The 21,442-nt window shown below is 49.8% G+C and overlaps 1 protein-coding gene across 4 annotated transcripts in view; it reads right to left on the bottom strand.

Annotated features, from left to right (window-relative positions):
• Positions 1-20,649, bottom strand: part of Gprc5c (G protein-coupled receptor class C group 5 member C) — a 25,631-nt gene extending 4,982 nt beyond the window's left edge. Inside the window, exons 1-3 of one of the 4 annotated variants that reach the window (XM_028785848.1) lie at positions 20,524-20,649; positions 3,732-4,811; positions 1,442-1,536 (exon numbers count right to left, since the gene is read on the bottom strand). In XM_028785848.1, the coding sequence (XP_028641681.1) occupies positions 1,442-1,536; positions 3,732-4,779 (1,143 nt within the window). In that variant the 5' untranslated portion in view covers positions 4,780-4,811; positions 20,524-20,649. Of the gene's footprint in view, positions 1-1,441; positions 1,537-3,731; positions 4,812-15,372; positions 15,611-15,658; positions 15,709-15,758; positions 15,982-20,523 lie in introns of those variants that run through there. The other 3 variants (XM_028785851.1, XM_028785849.1, XM_028785850.1) reach the window with 3 other exon arrangements.
• Positions 20,650-21,442: the final 793 nt, after the last annotated feature.

Here is a 21,442-nt window from a genome sequence, read left to right as displayed (position 1 = left end):
TGTGTGTATGTGGTGGTGGTGTGTGTGGTGGTGGTGGTGTGTGTGTGGTGGGGTGGGTGTGTGTGTGTGGGTGGGTGGTGGTGTGTGTGTGGTGGTGGTGTGTGTGGGTGGGTGGGTGGTGGTGGTGGTGTGTGTGTGTGTGTGTGTGTGTAGTGGTGTGTGTGTGTGGTGGTGGGGTGTGTGTGTGTGGTGGTGGTGTGTATGTGTGGTGGTGGTGTGTGTGTGTGGTGGTGGTGTGTGTGTGTGGTGGTGTGTGTGTGTGTATGTGTGTGTGTGGTGGCGGTGGTGGTATTTCCTTACTAGAACATCCAAAACCACGCTGGCCGTCTAGGATACGTAGACCTGGGATCTTTAACTTGGGAATGCACCCAGATTATCAGGACTGTTTGTAAAGCCCCACCCCCAGTTAAGCTCCACCCTCTAGCTGGACCCCATCCTGAGGAAGGCTGGTAAATGTTTAACTACTGGGATGGGAAAGCCCTGAAGTCCCCTATAGCTCTCTTGGGGAGTTACTCCTTTCTAGGTAGAACCTAAGCTACCAGGTGATGTCAATGCCCCCCCTCCAGATTCCCACCCCACCGTCAACACAGAAGTCACATTACTATGTCCCCCTCAGACCCAATCTGCACTGTCAGCAAGTTCTCAAGTGCTCCTCACTCTGATGGTCTGTGGACCAGGGAGTGTGAGAACGAGGCAGGAATAGCAGCCCGGTCCAGCTCTCCCTCCAAACTGAGAGAGAGGCTGGGCCAGCTTCACGGGCTCGTGGTGTGAATGGAAACCGCCCGGCTCTGCTCCAGGGTGCAGCTTCACACTTGGAAAAGAGCTGGGCTGGAAGTCTCAGACACACCAGCCAGCCATCCCCTGCTCCCAGCCCAGAGAGGTGGGGAACGGATGGGAACAGTACCCTGCTGACCTCCTGGCTTCCTGTTCCCAGAATCCTGCCAAGGCAGGGCGCTGACCTCTCTGGCAACCACTGCCAGCAAAGGGGAGGGCCACATATGGAGTGGGAGTGTACTCCACCTCCTTCCTGTTCCCACAGCCCCCATAGCTAATGGACTACTGCTCCCAGGGCTCAGGGGAGGTATAAGGTCAAGGCATGGAAATAGGGTGTCATATAGCCCAGGCTAGTGGTGCAGGCCATAGCCAAAGATTGCCCTTGACCCCCTGAACCTTCTGCTTCCGCCTCCGAGTGCTAAAATTACAGGTATGTGCCACCATGCTTGGGCCTCAGGCTGTGGGTGATGCCAGTGATTCCGGGTACGTCCCACTGCACTGTGCTAGAGCCCTGGGTTGGTAGGACTAATGCTCCCAGGAGAAGCTCACTATACCCTAATGCCTCCTCAATCCAGCCCCAGCCTGCACAGCCTCTCTACAACAAAAAAAATGAGGCTGGGCTCTGTGGCTATCAGCTAGATCACAGGAACCTGAGGGACTAACTTACCGGGCCTTTGTGCATCAGGGCCATCTCGGTGGGCTGGTACACGCTGGTCAGCAGCTGTCCATTGTAGCCGCTGTAAGGTGACACCGGTCTCTTTGCTGTAGGGAAAAACAAGCTCAAATTTGAAGATTTCAGGACTCTCATCTCCTGTCCGCCTCCCCCTCCCCCATCCCAAGAGACTCTCCTGAGCACAAGGAAATGAGGCCCTGGGGTGGTGACCTATGAGTGAGTCAGTGGGCCTGGAGCCCCTTCCCACATCTGGTGCGCTTTTGTTTAGATGTACAGAAAAGTACTGCTTGGCTTCCTGCTTGTGGTATGGACACATACACACACACCCTCCCCCATCACTCAGAAAAACACACTGTCAGCAACCCTCACATCCCTATCCACCCTCAGGGCCAGAGGCCAAGAGGGGCACACGGGCCTTGGGCTGCCTTCCAAGATGGCCAGCCTCCAGCTCCCACTTCTACCACCATGGACCCACTGCCAGGCACATGGGGAAATACAGCTGAAACCCCACAGTCTTTTGTGTTCATGTCCTCACAGAGCACGGGTGGCTGTGGTGTCACTCTATAACCACACAAGACCCAGCCAGGGAGCCTTGGCTCTCCACCTTGGCTCTCCTGGGCCCCCTGGCAAGCACCCAGACAGATTTGTAACTCTCTGCACCTTCTGGTGTGGGTTTCCCATGCTGGACGCCACTGGGGTATTGGAGGAGAGCTGTTAACTAGCCTGAGGGGGTCAAGTATATAGAATTCACCTGCCTCCTGCAGGGCTGAGGGACCCTGTGCAGGGACTACACTTCAGTGTTCTCCTCATGCTATTGATTTTTCCATTGTGGAGAAAAAATGAAATAAATAAAATGCTTACAAGCCTAGAAGTAACTCTATGAGAAGAAAAAGACCAAGAATTCTCCAGCCTGTTGAGGGAGTACGGAGGGAAGAGCAAGGGCTTGGGCAGGGTTTGCTATAACTCCCGGCACCTGCCCAGGTCCTTCTGGCTTCTTTAATGAGGTCTTAATGCCTCTGTGTGAGAGAAGCCACTCCAGCATGGGGAAAGTACCTCCACGGAGTAGCTCACAGACTATGTATGTGTCACCGCCTTCCACAAAGGAGGAAGTATGAGGGCCACGCAGTGTGCCCAGAAGACCCTAGAATTTCTGACTCTAGCATGTCCATTGCCTCTTAACTGAATTTCTGTCAGAGATCCCAGAGCCAGCATGTGATAACATATCTTTATCAATATAAACAGCTGGGGTCCTGCAGAGCTCTGGTCATGTCTGAGAGGGCTGCAGCTTGTGAGCCACAAGCCCCCGTGTCTTAGCAAAGAGCCCAGCACACAGCAGATAACAGTCCTTCCAGTTAAGGGATATGCTGCTGAGGTCAATATGGGCCATGGTGAGTGTTGTTTGCGGTGCTGGAAACTGAAAGGGGGGAGAAAGGGTCTCAGATCTGCTACACAAGAACTCTCCCAACTGCCTACGCGCTCCATCCCCGAATGCAGGGGTTTTAAAGCAGAAAACTGCAGACATTTTTCTCTAGAGAAAGGCTCCCTCCCCAGCAGTAAAAGTCATAGGATAAAAGTTGGCATAGCCAGGTAAGGGCACTTGCCACCAAGCTTGAGAACTTGAGTCTAGTCTCCAGAACCAACCAACATGGTAGGAAAGAAATGACTGTCAATCACTCAATCAATCAATGTAATTTTAAAAAACAAAAGTTGGAAAGCTGGACATTGGTGGCGCATGCCTTTAATATCAGCACTCGGGAGCTCGGGAAGCAGAGGCACACAGATCTCTGTGAGTTCTGGTCAACAGATTGAGTCCCAGGCCAGCCAAAGCTACTCAGAGAAACCCTGTTTCAAAAAAAACAAAAGACAAACATAAAAAAACAAAAGCTGGGGGCTGGAGAGATGGCTCAGTGGTTAAGAGCACTGACTGCACTTCCAGAGGTCCTGAGTTCAAATCCTAGCAACCACATGGTGGCTCACAACCATCTGTAATGAGATCTGATGCCCTCTTCTGGTGTGTGTAGACAGCTACAGTGTATTCGTATATAATAAATAAAAAATAAATCTTAAAAAAAAAAAAAAAGGCTGGAAATGCTGGCATATACCTATAATCCCAACAAGTGGGAGAAAGAAGGACCAGTGGATCAGTTCTAAGACCCAGCCTCAGCTGCACAGTGAGTTCAAGACTAGCCCAGGCTATGTGAGATCCTGTCTAGTCTCACACACAGACACACCCTAACACACACATACACACCCCCACAAGGATATAAACAACATCTTGCCGCACCTGAGGCTGGTTCATCCATAGAAAATGCCTTGTTTTCCACAAACATGCTCTGGCCCGTCTGTTCCTTCAGGATGGTCTCATAGCCCACCCCTCGGGTCGGGTACATGTCCCCCTGGTAGCTCTGTTCTGGGCTAGGTTTGGTCACCTGGGAGACCTCAGGGATGACATAGAAGAGGACAAAGGTCCAAGCATTGGCAGCGAGGGCAATGGCCAGTGTGGGGTCATCCCAGGTGGGGCTGTGGTGCTGCTCATTGCCATAGGTGTACATGACAATCCATACCACCCAGATGGCAATGGAGATGGCCGTGGTGAGCAACACAAAGATCCCGTGCTTCCGCCAGCGCTTAAAGCGGCCACACAAGGTGGGCCAGGCTCCTAGGAAGGCCCCCAGCAGTAGCAGCATTACATAGATGAGGGCCATGACAAAGTCCATGTTCGCAATGGCACAGGGCGAGGTCACGGTCCAGTCGGCACTGCCATTGCCCAGAGGGGTAACCTGGCCGCCTCCTCGTACCAGGGTGATGATCAGCCACTCGGTATTAATGATAACCTCCACCAGGGTGAGCAGCAGAGCCACAGTGAAGATCACCCAGCCTCGGGGCCCATGGTTCTTCCGGGCTAGGAAGTTGAGGGAAAGGATGTGAGCTCCCAGGCAGGAGAAGCAGATGGCAAACAGGACCCCAAAGAGGAAGCGTCGAGAGGCACAGGTCGAGAAGTCTGGCTTCACCACGCAGGCAAACACAAGGCAGAAGAGGCCCAGGGTGCCCAGCAGGAAGAACACCTGGGTCCCCAGGAGGCTCCGCTTCTTCGTGTCCTGCACAAATGGAAGGCTAGCCACAAGGATGATGGTTAGCACAAATGTCGTGATGATGCCCGCCCCGGCCACTGCCTCTAAGACAATGCCCCAGGCTCCGGAACGGTCACAAAGGTTGTAGTAGAGAGGATCCAGGTCTGGGCTGCAACCAGGTGGGGCCTGATGCTGGGCCAAGGCTCCTGGGAGGAAGAGAGGCAGTCCTAGGCACATCAGCAAGGTTTTGTGGGTGGCCATCCTGGCTCCCAGGCCAGGCTTCAGCTGGGTCCCTAGAAACAGGAAGAACAGACAAAATCAGTCCTGCAAGGTCAGACATCGGTGAGCACAGTAGCCCCTCCCCTCCCTCCCCATCCTGAAAAAGAGTAGATCAGGAAACACGTTATTCTAGGCTTCAGAATCCTTACTCTATGTTTTTTTTTTTTTTGGTTTTTCGAGACAATGTTTCTCTTTATAGCCCTGGCTGTCCTGGAACTCACTCTGTAGACTAGGCTGGCCTCGAACTCAGAAATCCGCCTGCCTCTGCTTCCCAAGTGCTGGGATCACCCGGCCTCTATATATCTTTCATTTTTAGAATTGTATCTTATGTGTATGGGTGTTCTGGTTGCAAGTGTGTCTGTGCATCTGTGTGTGCCTGTTGCCTGTGAAAGCCAGAAGACAGTGTTGGATCCCTGAAACTGGAGCTGCAGTTGGTTGTGGCCATTATGTGGGTGCTAAGAATTGAACGTAGGGCCTCTAGTAGAGTAACAAATGTTCTTAACCACTGAGCCATCCCTCTAGCTCTTCAGATCTTTTAACCTAAAAGTCATGAAAGTTTATCTGAGTGGAGAGATGAGACCCATCTGTCATCCCTATTCCTGTTCCTCTTTTGGTTTGTTGTTGTTGTTGATTTTGTTTGTTTGTTTTTTGAAACAAGGTTTCTCTGTACAACCACAGCCCTGTCTGTTCTGGAACTCACTTTTTAGATCAGGCTGACCTGGAAATCACAGAGACCTGCCTGCCTCTGCCTCCCAAGTGCTGAGATTAAAGTTGTGAGCCACCACACCCGGCTGTCATCCCTATACCTAACCATGGGAAAGGAGAAATGTCTTAGCTGCTGGGGAGATGGCCCAGTGGTTAAGAACGCTGGCTGCTCTTCCAGAGGTTCTGAATTTGATTCCCAGCAGCAACCACATGATGGCTCACAACAGTCTGTGACTTCCAGTGCCAGGGGTCTGACTCCAGTCTCCTCAGGCACAAGACACACAAACATACAATAAAAATAAACCTTCAAATCTAACAAGGAACTTACAGTGCCCTCCTTAACTCATTAAATCCTGGGTTTAAATATTCTCTGAGCTCTTGTAGCTAGAAGCCAAATACACCAGCACCGTCTTTTTTGCCTTGGGACTTCCGTGGCTCAGGTCAGATATGGTGCCCGTTAACTAAGTCCTGGAAATGCCAACGCTCACAGTAATGGTTACCCTTGGTTGTCAGCTTGACTACATCTGGAATTAGCTAAAATCCAAATGGCTAGGCATACCTGTGAGGAATTTTTCTCTTCCTACTCCTTCTTTTAAAAATTTTTTTAAAAGATTTATTTATTTTTTATTTATATGAGTACACCGCAGCTGTCTTTAGACACACACTAGCTAGAAGAGTACATCGGATCCCATCACAGATGGTTGTGAGCCATCATGTAGTTGCTGGGAATTGAACTCAGGACCTCTGGCAGAGCAGTCAGTGCTCTTAATTGCTGAGCCATTTCTCCAGCCTTTTTAATTTTATTTTTCACTTTACTTCCCAACTGCTGACCCAACTCCTGGTCACCCCCTCCCAAAGACCCTCCCCCATCCCCCTTCTCCTTCCCTGAAAGGATGAAGACCACCTAACCCCGGCACATCAAGTGGAATTTTTTTCTTAATTAAATCATTTCAAATGGGAAGATCTACTTCTAATCAGAATCGCTGACGGGGGAAGAGCCTCACGTCAAATCTTTAATCTGGACCATACTTTCTACTGGGAGCCTACATAAAGGACACAGAAGAAAAAGAAAGCTCTTTCTCTTTGCCTGCTTGCCCTCACTCTCTCTGGTAAGTCCATTCCTTCACTGGTATTAGAGCCTACTTCTTGAAGACCCGCCAAGACATCCAGCCTCGAGGACTGAACTACTCCTGGATCCTTGGATTTTCGGTTGGTAGACAGCCATTGTTGGACTAGCTGGACCACAGCCTGTAAGCTATGAATATGTTCATTCTGTGGGTCCTGTTCCCTAGAGAACCCTGACTAACACAGCCACATAGCCATGCGTTCCTCCATTCAACCAAAGTTCTTAGCAAGCACCTAGAGCACGAATAACCTACAGCTAAGGGAAAAAAATAGATGAAGATCAGTTTCTCACATGTTCTGGTTTGCTTTCTGGTGCTTCAAAAAAACAGGATGACCAAAAGCAACCTGAGGAGGAAAGGATTTGCTTGGCTTATAGACCACAGCCCATCAAAGGAACCCAAGGCAGGAACATGGAGACAGGAAATGAAGCAGAGACTATGGAGGCTGCTGCTTCCTGGCTTGCTTCTCTTAGTTTGTTTATGTGCCCCTTTCTTATTTGTTTGTTTATTCATAAGATGGGGGGGTGTCATCTTGCTATGTAAACCAGGCTAGCCAAAATTCACTACATAACCCAGGCTGACTCTGACTCAGTTTCCCAAGAGCTAGGATCAGTGGCACAGGATGGCAAGACTGGCTTGGTTTTTTCACGTTTACCCCTAACTTTCCTCTTCAGCCTCTAGAGTTCACTGTCTACTTCAATACTAAAGACAGGGATAACATAGCAGATTCAGGCTGTAGAGATGCCTCAGAGGTTATAGTACAAACTACTCATCCAGAGTACCCAGTTGAGTTCCCTGCACCTATGTGGTAGCTCACATCCATCTGTAGCTCCACTCCAGGGAATCTGGCCTCTCTTTCTGGCCTCTCTTTCTGGCCTCTGCCAGCATTAGGTGTGCAAATAGTGCACACACATGTACACTCACGCACAATATGAGAGTAAATCTCTTTAAAAAAGAAAAAGGAAAAAGGAAAAGCAAGAACCAGGTGTGGTAGTACAAACCTTTAATCCCAGAGGTAGAGACAGAGACAGAAGGATCTGAGTTTGTGGCCAGCCTGGTCTACAGAGTGGATCCAGGCCAGCCAAGAGTACACAGAAAAACCGTCTCAGGAAAAACAAACAAACAAACAAAAACCTAATTAACTAACTCATAACAGCAACAGCAAAAGGAAACACACACACATACACACACACACACACACACACACCTCTCAAGAACTGGGGAAAGACAACAAGACCCCAAAGGGATTAGCCTTTAATGGAAGACATTAAGACATTGGAGTGCAAAGAGGGAAGCAACCTATTTTATTAACACCAGAAAAGTAACAGATCACTCCACTCGCTCACCATAACCATTCTGAATGTTGCAGATTTGTGCCAAAGGGGAAAACCAAAGCCAACTGCCCAGAACACTAACCCTGTGTGAAGTGAAGGGTGTCACCAGTGAAGAGAAATTCAAGATCAAATCTGGAGAACTACAGAGAAAGCAGCTCAGGGGTGAACACTTCCCTGCCATCCGTGCAAAGTTCTGGGTTCCAGCCTTAGCTCTGCTTCCTGCCCCGCCCCCCACCCAAAAGAGACAAATCATCCCTTCAAAGCCTTACATTTACCTGGAGATGTAATGGTTTGAATGATAATAGCCCTTTTAGGCGCCTGTATTTGAATGCTTGTTCCCTCTAGGAACTGGAAAGGATTGGCTGAAGCAGGTGTGTCACTGAAGGGTGGGATAGAAGTTTTCAAAAGCCCAGGCCATCCCCAGTCAGATCTCTGAAGAAAAGGGTATGAGCTCTCAGATACTGTTCCAGCATCATGCCTGCCTGCCTGCCTGCCTGCTGCCATGTTCTCATCAGGATCATGGACTCCAACTCTATGAGTCTATAAGCAAACTCCAATAAATTCTTTCTTTTATAAGTTGCTTTGGCAATGGAAAGACAAGAGACCTAACACAGAATGTTTAAAGGCTCTAAAAGAAACTATTATAAAGCCCCAAACTCTGTAAGCCACCTTATGTGCTCAAGAAACTAGCTATACCTATGCAGGCATTGGCAGCTCACGCCTTTAGTCCCAGCACTTGAGAAGAAGATGTAAGTGGGTTCCAGGATATGGAAAAGAAAAAGAAGAAGGAAGGAAGGAAGAAAGGAAGGAAGAATCTCTCCTGCCTAGCCAGGAGGATGGTCCCAGAAGCTAAAAACCAAGCTTTCCTTGGATGACAGCGTCCACTAGTGGCCAGCAAAGGCATGACACTATGTTACTAAATACTTTCTCCTCCAAAACCAATTTTATTTATTTATTTATTTATTTATTTATTTATTTATTTATTTATTTATTTTTAAACTTGAGGAAGGGCTTTGCTACTTATCCCTGGCTGGCCTCAAAGTTGTGGCAATCCTCCTGCCTCAACCATCTTAAGTACTGGGGGAAAAAAAAAGTACTGGGGATACAGGCTGGAGCCACCACTCCTTGCTAATTTCATGTACACAAAATGCCAAGTTCCATTTGATAGAAAATTTCCAACCATGACTGATAAATGAAAAGTCATGAAATTAGAGGAAATGACACAAGCCTGACCGTTGCTGTGAGAGTTTATCTAGATTAGGTTAATTGAAGAATCACCCAAAATGTGGGTGGCATCATTCCCTTGGCTGGTGTTTCCAAGGAGAAAGAGGAGAGAGTGAACCAAGTACCAGCATTCATTGCTCTCTGCTTCCTTGACTGCAGATACAATGTGACTAACTGCCTCAAGCTTCTGCCTGCTTGAGCCAAAACAAACCCTTCCTTAAGTGGGCTTTCTGTTGGTTATTTTGCCACAACAGGAAAAATAACTAATGGACAAATTTAAATAAAATTAACATAGTAAAGATAATTTTTTTCACATTTTCTTCTCACCCCCTTCTTTTGCTTTTTACTAAAATATTGTGTGTGAGTGTTTTGCCTGTAAATATATCCATGCAGTTCCATAATATAGACACGAAGAGGCTTGCAGTGCCTCTGGAATTCAAGCCACAGGTGATTGTGAGCAGCCATGTTGGTGCTGGGAATTGAATGGGTTCTCTGGAAAAGTAACCAGTCCTCTTAACCATTGAACCATCCATCATAGTAATGTCTTTTTCTTTGTCTTATTTATTTATTTATTTATTTATTTATTTATTTATTTATTTATTGAGAATCTCAAGTGATAGCATGGAATAACTGCAAATTGGTGTCAATCCCCCTGCCTCAACTTTAGAGTGATGAGATTACAGCATTTTAAGCCATCCCAGCTTTTGCCCCTTTAAAAAAAAATCAGGGCCTAACATGGTGTCACACACCTGTAATCCCAGCACTTGGGAGGTGGAGGCAGAACCATCAGGAGTCCAGATCCTTGGATACACAATAAACTAAACAACTAGTTATCAGTCTGAGCCACAAGAAATCCTGTTTCACAAAGGAGGATCAGAGAACTGGAGTGCTGGCTTAGTGGCGAAAAACATGTTCTGTTCTTACCGAGGCCTTGGCTTGGGTTTCCAGCACCCACATAGCAGCTCACAACCAGCTGTAACTCTAGTTCCTGGGGTCGAATGCCCCCTTCTGGCCTCCACAGTTCTTACATGGTGCATATAAACTCTCACAGGAACACACATAAAAATAAGTAAAATAAAAATTGATGTAGCTTAAGCCATCTATTTCCTAGCATCTACCTTCAACTCCTAACATGACATGCATACTTAAATAACTTTATAGCTGCTTTCCTAAATAAGTACCGTCTTTAAAGCTAGCTGCTCTCTGTTTCTAACGCAAAACGTTTCTAACGCAAAAGTTCACTTCCCCTGCACCGAGACTGTATATTGGTAAATCAATAAATGTCACTGGTATTTACAAGTACTGGGAAGAGAATGACCATGGGAGTTAATAGGGAAAGAGTCATGCCTAGAGAATAAGTCACAGGTAACAAGATCAAGGATTCTAAATATCCGGTGTCTCAGTAAACAGACCACAGCTAGAACGTGAGGTGCACCTGCAAATTTAGAATGGAACCCTGAGAACAACCCAGAAGCATTGGCTCTTGGGAGGGTTTCCCACCCCACCTCCCTGGGTCAGTAGTTTAGGAAAAGCAATCTGGACCAGGGACATAACCTGGCAGTACAGTGTTTGCCTAGCCTATGTGAGGGCCCTAGGTTCAATCCAACACTGGGAGATGCGTAGGGATATAGAATAGGTAATATAGAATAGGTAATTATTTGGAGTCTGCCAGTATTTACCTGTGTATCTTGGGAGACAAGGACCAATTGCTTTCAGAGCTCTGTAAAACAGAGATGGTCAAACACCATCTGGCCTGCTAAGACTGGTAGGCATGCAAAAAAAATGATGCAGATAAATACGCTATTTATGAGAAGTACTCCAGGAAGACAGAGAGTAAGGGAGGAGGAAGAGAGAAGATAAGAAGAGAAGACCTAACTATAAGCATTTTATTGGGAATTAGGTATGTGACTCGTATATTTAGCATGCATGAGGCCTTCAGTTTGATCCCCCAACACCTCAAAAAAGGAAGAGATATGTCAGTCAGTGAGTGCTTGCTATGTACGTAGGAGGACCTGAGTTTGTATTTCCACCATCATGTAAAGTATGCAACCTGTAATCCCAGCTCTGGGGAGGTAGAGACAGGAGGATTGCTAGAACTTGTTAGTCAGCAGTCTAGCTGAATCGGTGAGCTCCAGGTTCAGTGAGGGATCCTGTCTCAAAAAAATAAGGTGGAGGGCTGGAGAGATGGCTGGCTCAGTGGTTAAGAGCACTAATTGCTCTTCCAGAGGTTCTGAGTTCAATTCCCAGCAACCATATGGTGGCTCACAACCATCTGTAATGGGAAATGAAGCCCTCTTCTGCTGTGTCTGAAGACAGCTACAGTATAATCATAAACAAAATAAATCTTAAAAAAAAAAAGTGGATCTACTCAGGGAACATTCTAGAGCATGGTGAAAGAATGTCAAAAGCCAGAGGATGGGAGCCACACTGAGGAAGGCTGACTTCCAGACCTGAGATGGCCACTGTACCCAGGAACTCACTGCGGCCATTATTACCAACACAAGATCAAGCCAGCAAGATCAGTCAATGTTCCAACAGGCTTAGTAGATTATTAACAAGAGAAAAAAAAAAAGAACATGAAGTAGGGAGAGAAATGTGCTAGTGGCACCTGCAGAAGACGCAGTGTTTACATGCGTCAAATAAACTGTCAAATAATAATAATTATATATATAAATATTATATGTACATATATATGATTTGTAGTTTCAAGACAGGATCTCACTATGTAGCCCTGGCTGCCCTGAAACTCACTCTGTAAACCAGGCTGGCTTCTAACTTACAGAGATTCTTCTCTGCCTCCTGAATGGTATTAAAGGCGTTCACAACTATTATGCCTGCTTAAAGATAATCTATTACCGGGTGGTGGTGGCCCACGCCTTTAATCCCAGCACTTGGGAGGCAGAGGCAGGCGGGTTTCTGAGTTCAAGGCCAGCCTGGTCTACAGAGTGAGTTCCAGGACAGCCAGGGCTACACAGAGAAACCCTGTCTTGAAAAACCAAAAAAGTAAAAAGAAGAAGAAGAAAAAAGAATGCTAATAGAGGCAAATTAATAAAAAAATATATATATTGTCCTAAAAACCAATAATAGATGTTAGTACCCCCGAATCTGTCTCCCAAATTCTGAGCAAGAGAAAGAAAACTGTGTGAGCCGTGGCGAGTGTGTGAGATGTGGTAGGCAGGAATGAGGGTCTTGTTCAAGGAAACGAGGACCCACTGCAAGCCGTACTGAACCTGACAGCGGCATCAACAGGGCCATGCTTTCAGAGATGTATCTGGCACAAAAGCACCAAGCAATCTATTTATTGAAGCCAATGTCCATCCAGTTTAAGGAGCAACTCCAAAGGAAGTACCATAATGGCTAGATTTGGAAGATCATTGCCACACCCCCTCCCCTGCAACCCCTTCCCCTGAACACACACACAAATCTGGGGACTAGGGAGGTACAGGAGGAAAGGATGCCACAGGCCACACTACCAGTTTAGACCTGATAATAGCCAGGTTATCCCAAGGCTGGGGACATAGGTCACTGTGGGCACGTCCAAGTAAAAGGTCCTGGCTTTCTTCCCCAGGGAAGAGGGAGAAGGTGAAGTCCCACAGACACTAGGGTTAGGATTAGGGAATGGTTCAATCCTGTCCTATTTCCTCTTACCTTTGCCACAGGAGGAGGAGCTTCCGCCTTGACCTGTTCCTCACATCTTACCTCTGTCACCAAACCACCAGCGTGGAAAACTGGGCTGCCTGAAATGTACCATTCATTCCTACCCGAAAGTGCCTCATCTGTTTGCTTCCACAGAAAACAGAAAGAAGTGTGTGCACACAAGGGTAGAAACAGTCAAGATAGGAAATTGGGACTCTAGGCTGGACTCTCTCCCCTCTGAAGGACAGAGGTCCCTGCGGCGAACAAGACAGTGGAAGAGAGCCAGGTGTCATGTCTTCAAACCTAGGAAGCAGAGACAGGCAGATCTGAGGTTGGCCCTGTGTATACAGTGTGTTCCAGGACTATCAGAGCTACATAGTAAGACCCTGTCTCCAAAAAACCCAGTAGCAACAAGACAGTTGAGGAGAAGAAAGCACAGAAGAGCTCAGATCAATCCTTCAGTCCAGGAGTACACATTCAGCCAGTTTCATTTTGATTTTTTTATGTGTATGAATATTTTGCCTGTATGTCTGTATGTGTACCACATGTGTGTCTGGTGCTAAAGAGGTCAGATAAGGACATTCCCCGGTACTGGAGTTATAAACAGTTATCAATACCACGTGGGTGCTGAGAACTGAATCCCAGTCCTCTGCAAGACCAGCCGGCTCTTAACTGCTGGGTCCCTTTCTTTAGCCACCTGCTACCTTTTAAGATGGTGGCTAAAAGGTAGACAGGGGAGAGCAGCTCTGCCTAAAGGCTCTTAAAGAGCTCTTGGTGTGCTCATCCCCTGCTGTGAACTGTCACACACACACACACCCTACATCTAGACTGAACCTCTCTCGAGGCCTGAACTTTTGAATCATGTGACCTGCCTCCCCCACCAGGTCTTGAGGGCTTGAGAAGAGACGTGTATCCTTTGTGATTTCTTCTACTCTTCGAACACAGTGTATAGTATCCATCTCTGCCAGGGCCTCCTGCCCTAGAAGCCTTAACAGCTAGCAGCCAAGGCTCTACTTCAGATTTTTTCCTGTACAAAAAAGGCTTTTAACTTCACCTCCCTAGAATCAGTCCTACAACTATTTTTAATCACCTCAGAAATCAGCCTTTCCTTGGGGTCAAGCTGACCCGGCCCCCAACTGTGGTCAGTGCAATCAAGTTCCCAAATCCCCTCCCTCCTTCTTTCTGTCTTCAGTGGGAGCAGAGAAGCGTCTGTAAGGCTGGTCGGCTGAGACTACCAGCCCTGGCCGGTTTTAAGCAGTAACAGGTGAGACAGAGCAGACCTTCCCCTTCTCACCTTTCAGAAAGAAGAACACCTCCTTCATCTCTCCCATCAGCATCCAACACACACACACCGCAGAGGGAAAGAAGGCTACAGAGTCTGACTCAAGCCAAAGACCATGGCCACCTAGGGCCCCATTCGATGCAGGAACGGCTCAGCCAGGGACATCACAGAGCATCCTTCTTCCTCCCTGGCTGCGTCCCCTCAGCAGCTGACCAGAAAAGCTGGGTGGACGGACACTTGGCCAGCCTTCCTCCATCCTCTTATCCACCACTTCCTCCTTTTTCTCGGTCTCCGGACAAGTCAGTCCTATTGTCTCAGCTCTCTGGCCCTCTGAGCAGTGGGCTGGTCAACGAACTGGTAAGAACGAACCTGGAAAGATGCTAATGCAGGCATGAAGGAATCACAGCTCGTTTACTGTCCTCCCTTTCACTGGACCAAAATACCCCAGCATGCTGAGTCTCAGATCTTCTAAGCAATCAAGGGTCTGCTCTCCGCCTTGGAATGTGCCCCACCCCCATCGCCAACAGCACTCCCTCCCAGCCACAGAACAGACATTGTTGGGGGGGATGGGGTTCTCCAGGAGCACAAAGCCACGCTTCTATATATCCTCGCGTCTGTACTTCAGAATCAAGATCGTGAAGTCTTAAGTGATTTAGAACTTTATAAGTGTGAACGTGTGGGCGTGAGGTGGAAACGAAAAGCGCTCTGGAAAAACTAGGGGTGAGTAAGGGGTGGGATCCAGAACCTAGGCCTCCACACGGAGAGGCGCCATAGGCCTCTGAAATTCCAAACTTCCCGCGGAGAGATCCTGAGCCCTCACCTCCCTATTCCAACTGGACTACTGAGTCTACGCTCTCACGTCCCTGAAAGTCTGAACCGAAAGACCAAAGGGCCAGGCTCTCTGTTCCTAATCCTTCTGGTCACAGAAACCTGCCCTTCCCAAGCACTGCAGCGAAATAAGGAAAGGAAGCCAACCTACAGTCACAGTCGACCGTGGCCTCCCATTGCGAGAGTGGGTAGAGGAACACCTCTCGGACGCTCAGATCCCTGGCCGTACACCTCCGGCCGCAGAACCTGGCTTCCCCGAGCCATTAAGTCCCCAGCTGGCTTGGGTTTGGAAACTTTCTGCGAACTTACAGAGTGGGTGCATCGCTGCCCGCTCCTTGGGCTCCCACCGGGGGCCTCCGCCCTCTCCCTTTTCCAGCCAGCTGGACCCAGCCCTTCCCGCCGGCCGATGGCAAGGGCGGAGCGCCGAGGCAGCAGCCCTTACCTGGGACGCGCAGCCAGCCCGCTCCCGCTCCGGCGCCGCGCTCAGAGCCAACTTCGGCCCCAGGCAGAGCGCCGGCGGGCGTAGGAGGGACTCAAAGCAGGGCGCAGGGCCAGAGCCGGTTCCCGCGGGGGTGACTAGGCCTGAGCAGAGGTGCGGGGACCCTGCTTCCCAGGGACCCCCAACTGAGCTGGGCGCGCTCAGTGGTTCGCTCTCCCGCCCGCCTCCCCAGGCACAGCGCTCCCCTCTCTCGGCCAGGGTGGGCCGGGCTGCATCACCGTGACATCACCTCCATTCCGGGCGCTCCTCCGGGGCCAGCAGCGCTCCAGGTACTGGCAATCCTAATCCCCAGTAACAAAGCGCGCCCGGCCCTGCCCCCTGCGACTCACCTCCAGGCTCGGCCAACGCGCACTTTCGGGTTGGGAAGGGAGATTCGAGTTTCTGGCCAAACTGACGAGTGGGTTGTTGCTGTTTACTGCCACGCCCCCGCACGCGGGCGCGCGCGCACTTGCGCGTACTCACTTTCGGGACTCGCCTTTCTCTCCCGAAAGCGGTTCGGGGTGCAGTCCAGTACACCCCTGGGCTACATCTCCCAGCGATCGCACGCACCCAGAGACGCACGGTAGCTACCTTGGCGCGTCTCCCCGTGATAGACACCCAACCTTTGTCACTTTCGTCCAGGCTTTCCCGTGAGACACATGCCTGGCAGAGTTCGCTGCTCCCGGCTGGAGCGAGGAACACACTAAGACACAAAGTCCGTCTTTGTCACGGCTTCTGCGCCCCCCTCCCCTCGCGAGCTTGCACACGTGGACACAGCACACACGGAGCGTCCGCCTCTTTCGTGCGTGATCCTTCCCGGAGAGCCCAGTCTTACGATCACGAGGGAATGCCACGGCGCACGCCCCTAATTCTGTGGACTAAGTCCAAAACCCCTGCGGACTGCTGGCCAGCGTCTTTGTCGGCCTGACTACCCCACGCCCGAGTTTCTTACAACGCGGGCTCCCCTCCCGGCGTCCCGGTTCCCTGTGGTGACCTGTCCTAATTAGCCTTCTCAGTTTAGTTCCCTGAGGTAGTGTTTAACAGGATCCCTGTGGTCTGTGCGCTCCTGGCCACGTTGTTGCTGACTCCGAGTGCGGCCTCTGCTGAAGTCCTGAGACCTTTCCGCGAATTCAGATTCCCCTGAACCACACCCCCACTCCCTGCCTGGGTGGATCCACTCTTTCTCCTCCAGCCCCAGGAATCTGCTGAAAAGAAACCGCAGAAACAGGGAAGCGAGTCCCAGCTGAGGCCTCTCTGGCCCAGTAAACAAGAGATTTTTTTTTTCCGGCCACTTTCTCTGGGGACCTGGGATCCCGCGGGAGTGTGCTGCGCTGTCTTTGGAGCACTGAGTGGGTCTGGTTGCATTGCTCTGTATCCCCGGCGGGGACAAGCCGCAAGAGCAAGGGAGAGGTTGTTGGACCTGACTGGGGCCCTGGGGACTCTGGGGGAGGGCAGGGAGTCGGGTCTCAGGGTGCGGGTTCTCGTGACGCCGAGTTGCCTGGGGGATCGCCAGGAGCGCGGTCGGAGCCAGCCCGTGGCAGGGCAGGCGGCAGGGTGTGTTTGCTCAATCCTGGGCGGCCGCGAGGGGGAGGGGAGGCAGCTGGTCACAGGCGAGGGGATAGCCAGGTGGAGGAGGGCAGGGAGCTAGTGACCCGTACCTCCCCGGCTGGCTGTGTGTTTGCGTACCTCCATCTATAACAACCTGGAGTCTAAACTCAAATGAATCACCCGGAGTTGCCGGAGCGATAAACCTTAGGCGGGTTCCTCCCCTAGCGCACCGCTCTGCTCTTTTCTGACTCTAGGAGAAATGTTTGCTTAAGGGGGGGGGCGGTGCTGGGGGAGCCTGTGAGGCCCAGACTTTCTAGAACCCTGAATCCTTTCCTGTGCCTTGTAGTTTCTGTCAGGTCTGGGGAATGTGGCAAAGCTCGAACTATTTCAGTGGGTGGCTGCTGCGGGGGTACCCACTCCCATTCCTAAGTTCACCTCCCAACCCAAGGTTAGGGATCCAATGCTCAGGTGTCAAGGCTTGACTAGAGCAGGCAGCTAGTGCCCACGCTAGCTAGAAAGGCAAACAGACTGGTTAGACCTAAGTGCGCGGAATAAGTCTCCCTGGACGCTGCCTGCTTTTCATTAACTAGGCGGCTGATGCCTAACTCTGCTGAGGGCTTTTTGGCATCTGTGAAAAGCCAGCTTGGGGAGAGGGGTGGTGGTGGTGAGTGGCAGGACCCTCCAAACCATCTCAATTTTCTGTCTTCCCTTTCCCCCCCTCCCCACAGTCTCCAAAACTGTGGCTTATACCTGTAGCTCTAATTCTTGGGAAGAAGAGGCAGGAGGATTGGGAACTCAAGGTCATCCCAAGACCACCCTGGACTACATAAGATTCTGTCTCAAAACAAAACCACCACTTTTAGCCCCTGCCTTCCACCAGGCAGGGTTATCTGGTGCCTGGTCACCCATTGGGAGTCATTTAAAAGGAACTGCCCCATAGGGGCTGAGCTCTGCCCTCAGCTAGCCTTAGTGAGGCAGCTGGCAGTAGAAAGAGGCCAGTGTCTGAGAATTCTCTGCTCTTCCCTGTTAACTAAGCCCCCCTTCTGTAACAAAATCTGCCTTCAAAGGACAAAGCAAGTCCCTCTGGGCAGATGGCTCCCACTTCTGCTTCTCTGAGATCCCTGCTGTGCTCTGCTTAGGTCTTGGGAGAAAGTTCTGTGGACCCTCTCTGACTCCAGACATGGGAACATCTATCTATGATCCCTGGTGCCTCTCACCCTGACTGAACCCAATATCTGCTCCATTTGCTCTGTAAACTTGAGTTTCTGCTGAAAGGCAGGCTGACACCATCTTTATTCACTTGGCCTATCTGAGCTACCAGGGCTCCTTGGTCCCGGAGTCTTAGAAGTGCCACCAGCCAGCTGTGTGACAGACCAAGTCATTTCACCCCACTGACCTACTCACTTTCCTCTTTTGGAAAATGAGAGTGATAACGCTCCCCCCCACACACACACACAAATACAACATATCTAAAATGTCCTCCCACCCCCACATTAGCGCTTACAGACGGGTCTGAGGCCAGATTCGCTCCCCCTTCCCCCCATGGTCCTTAAGGCAGGTAATTGTTCCCGAAGCCCACACTGGATGAAGCTGCTTCTCCAGCAGTCTGTCAGTTCCTGGTTCAGCATCACTAGGGAGGGCTTGCTGGCCGTGCCCGACTGGCAGAGCTCTGGTTTGTGCTGATTTTTCTGTCTTCAAGCTTTGCCCCTTGTCTCTGTCTAAACAATAATTCCTCTGAACTCCACCCTGCCTCCTTGTCTCTGCCTCTCAGAAGCCTTCCTCCGTTCCCCCAGATGGACAGTCTTAGGGCTTGTCTGTGTAACAGCCCTGGCCATCCTGCAACTTACTCTGCAGAGTTCAAGCTGACCTTGAACTCAGATTTCTCCCTGCCTCTGCCTCCCAAGTGCTGGGATTAAAGATATGCGCCACCGCACCTGGCTCAGAAAGCACTATCTGAAGAGGGCTCAAGAGATGGTTCAGCATTTAAGAGTACTTGTCGATCTTGCAGAGGACCCAGCTTCAGTTTCCAGCACCCACGTGGTGGCTCACAACCAAACAGAACTGCCTCTCAGATCTCCTCAGGGACCAGGCATGCATGTGGCGAGCATATAGCCAATGCATGTAGGTGAAATGGTTATAAAATAAATAAATCTTAGAAATGTCTTTTTAAGGAAAGAACCCTCCTGAGTTACCTTGTTCACACAGGGCCTACCGTACATTCATTTATTTATAATTTATTCTAGTGTGTTTTCATTAACCTTCTAAATTGTCTTCCCTATTAAACAATACCTTTATTAAAGAGCAGAGATTTTTCTGGTCCTAGCATCTGACACACAGCCTGACACACAGTAGGTGCTTTTAGTGGATGCTTCTGAACCACCTACTCTGTGCAAATCACTACAGGCCTTCTCCCTCACACCAGTGACCTTACAAGTAGTGCCTTACCTGCTTTGCACCAGCAGTGTTACAGCTTCCTGAGAAATAGGCGAGCCTCACACCTGCTGGAGAGGTTAGCCTGCCCTAACACAGAGAACAGGGCTCCATATTAGAAGCCCAGGGTAGAAACCTGATAACCCATTTTGGGTATAGTCAACCCATATACTATACAGGTCATTACCTGTTCTCAAGAAGGAACCTGTAGTCTATCCCAGGCACAGGGATCCTGGATCACAATGTGTAGAATCTCACAAGGAAGACAGGAAAGGCCCAGACCTGACTTAGAGATCAAGGGTCCTGATGGATTACAAACAATCTTTCAAAGTCAGGCATGGTGTCACATCCTGTAATCCCAGTAAGAGAAAGAGGGGGGTGGGAGGGAGGAGATTATGCTTTCTTTCTTAACTATGTATATTGGGTTAGAGGCTAGCCTGGGCTACATGAGACCATGTCTTATCCACCCACCCCAAGAAAGAAGGAAAGAGTAAAGAAGGTGTGGGGGGAGGAAAATAAAGAAAGACAGGTAGGCCATATCACACTGCTGAGAGTGGGGCCTGGAACCCTGTGTGGTGGAATTGGGAGTTGGCTGGGAGTACCACAGCTACTAGTAAACCATCTGTATTTCACCTCTTCTTGTTTATGAGCCTGTATTAACCATTGCTGCCCCGGGTGCAGTATACTGCTGGCTTCTTTCCCCTTGAGCTCCTAGGGGCTTCCTGCTGAACTGAGACAGCTGGGTTATTTTGAGAGTGTTCCTACCGTGACAGCCACTTTACAAAGCTGGAAGCCAGGATCCTAAGAAATTAAAAACCACTCACTCCGCACTGCTGGCTGCCCATGGCTAATCTCTCAGGAATTGTACCCGGAAGCAGGCTTTGGGTAGAGCCTGCCGGAATGTCACCTGACGCTGAACCCTTCCACGAAACCTGTGTCTCCCTTGTCCTGTGTCGACCTTCCAATGGCCCCTCTACAGATCAGTGGCTCAACAGCAGTGACCAACTCCCTCAGGGAAAGAAGAACAGGCTTTTCTAAGACACTCATATGAGCTTGGCCAGTCCTCATCAACAGACCTAGCGCATCCTAAAACCAGGCCTCAAATCCAAGTCTAGACATTCAAGACAACCAACTCACCCAGCCTTTCCAAAGCCAAGACAGAAACGCGTGGCCATGCTGCGTTCAGCTCCTCTCACCTCAATCTGAGATCCTTTCAAGGGCGAGCATACTCTGTGGCTGATCCCTAAGCCTCCAAACCTACTGCACTGCTCAGAACCTCGCTATCACCCCGCAGAGCCCCATCTAGTGAGGGACAGTCACCGACGGACTCTGATCCAAGCTGATAATGGCTCGAGGGCCACTAAGTCAAAATCCAAATTCCTGTATCTGCACTTTCAGTCCCTCTGGCCCATGCTCAAGGAAGAGCTTTCCTCTTCCCCACAGGAAGTCGCCACTCCAGCTAGAGAGGCCTGAATCAGCCTCCCACACAGGCCTTCCGGTACCTCACACCCACCAGCCTCCATTCTCAATCCAGGATGTCCTCCCCCTCCTCTCAGCCTGTCAGAGACCATTCCCCCTGCCCTCCCTTCACACCCCACCCCTACCCCTCACTCCCTCCCTCTCCTTGAAGTCCTGGGGATTCTTCTGTAAGGAATGCTGGTAACTCCAAGAGTCCTCTTCCTGGGCAACACACACACACACACACGCGCGCACACACACACACACACACACACACACACGTGTCCAGGAATCTTCTATTTTTATAGTTTGTTTCTTCAAATAATTGGTTGTGGATTTTGCTTAGCCTGGCTGGCTACAGATTCTATAAGTAACTCAAGATGACCTTGAACTCCTGTCCCTCCTGCCTTTCTGTCTCCTGAGTTCTGAGATTACAGGTGTGGCCACTACTCCCACTTTACTCTTTAAGTTGTTAACTTTTAAGGTTGTTTTTAAGATGACCTCCCCAAGTATCTGAACCTCATCTCTCCCTCCATCGGACTATATTGTTATCGATATCTTATGCATAGATATCTTGCCTTCATGTTCTCTGATAGTC

Source organism: Grammomys surdaster, unplaced genomic scaffold, assembly GCF_004785775.1.
Source record: "Grammomys surdaster isolate TR1022 unplaced genomic scaffold, NIH_TR_1.0 125354, whole genome shotgun sequence".
Lineage (NCBI taxonomy): Eukaryota > Metazoa > Chordata > Mammalia > Rodentia > Muridae > Grammomys > Grammomys surdaster.
The sequence above is the reverse complement of the archived record's forward strand: the minus strand, read 5'-3'. Positions and strand labels throughout refer to the sequence as shown.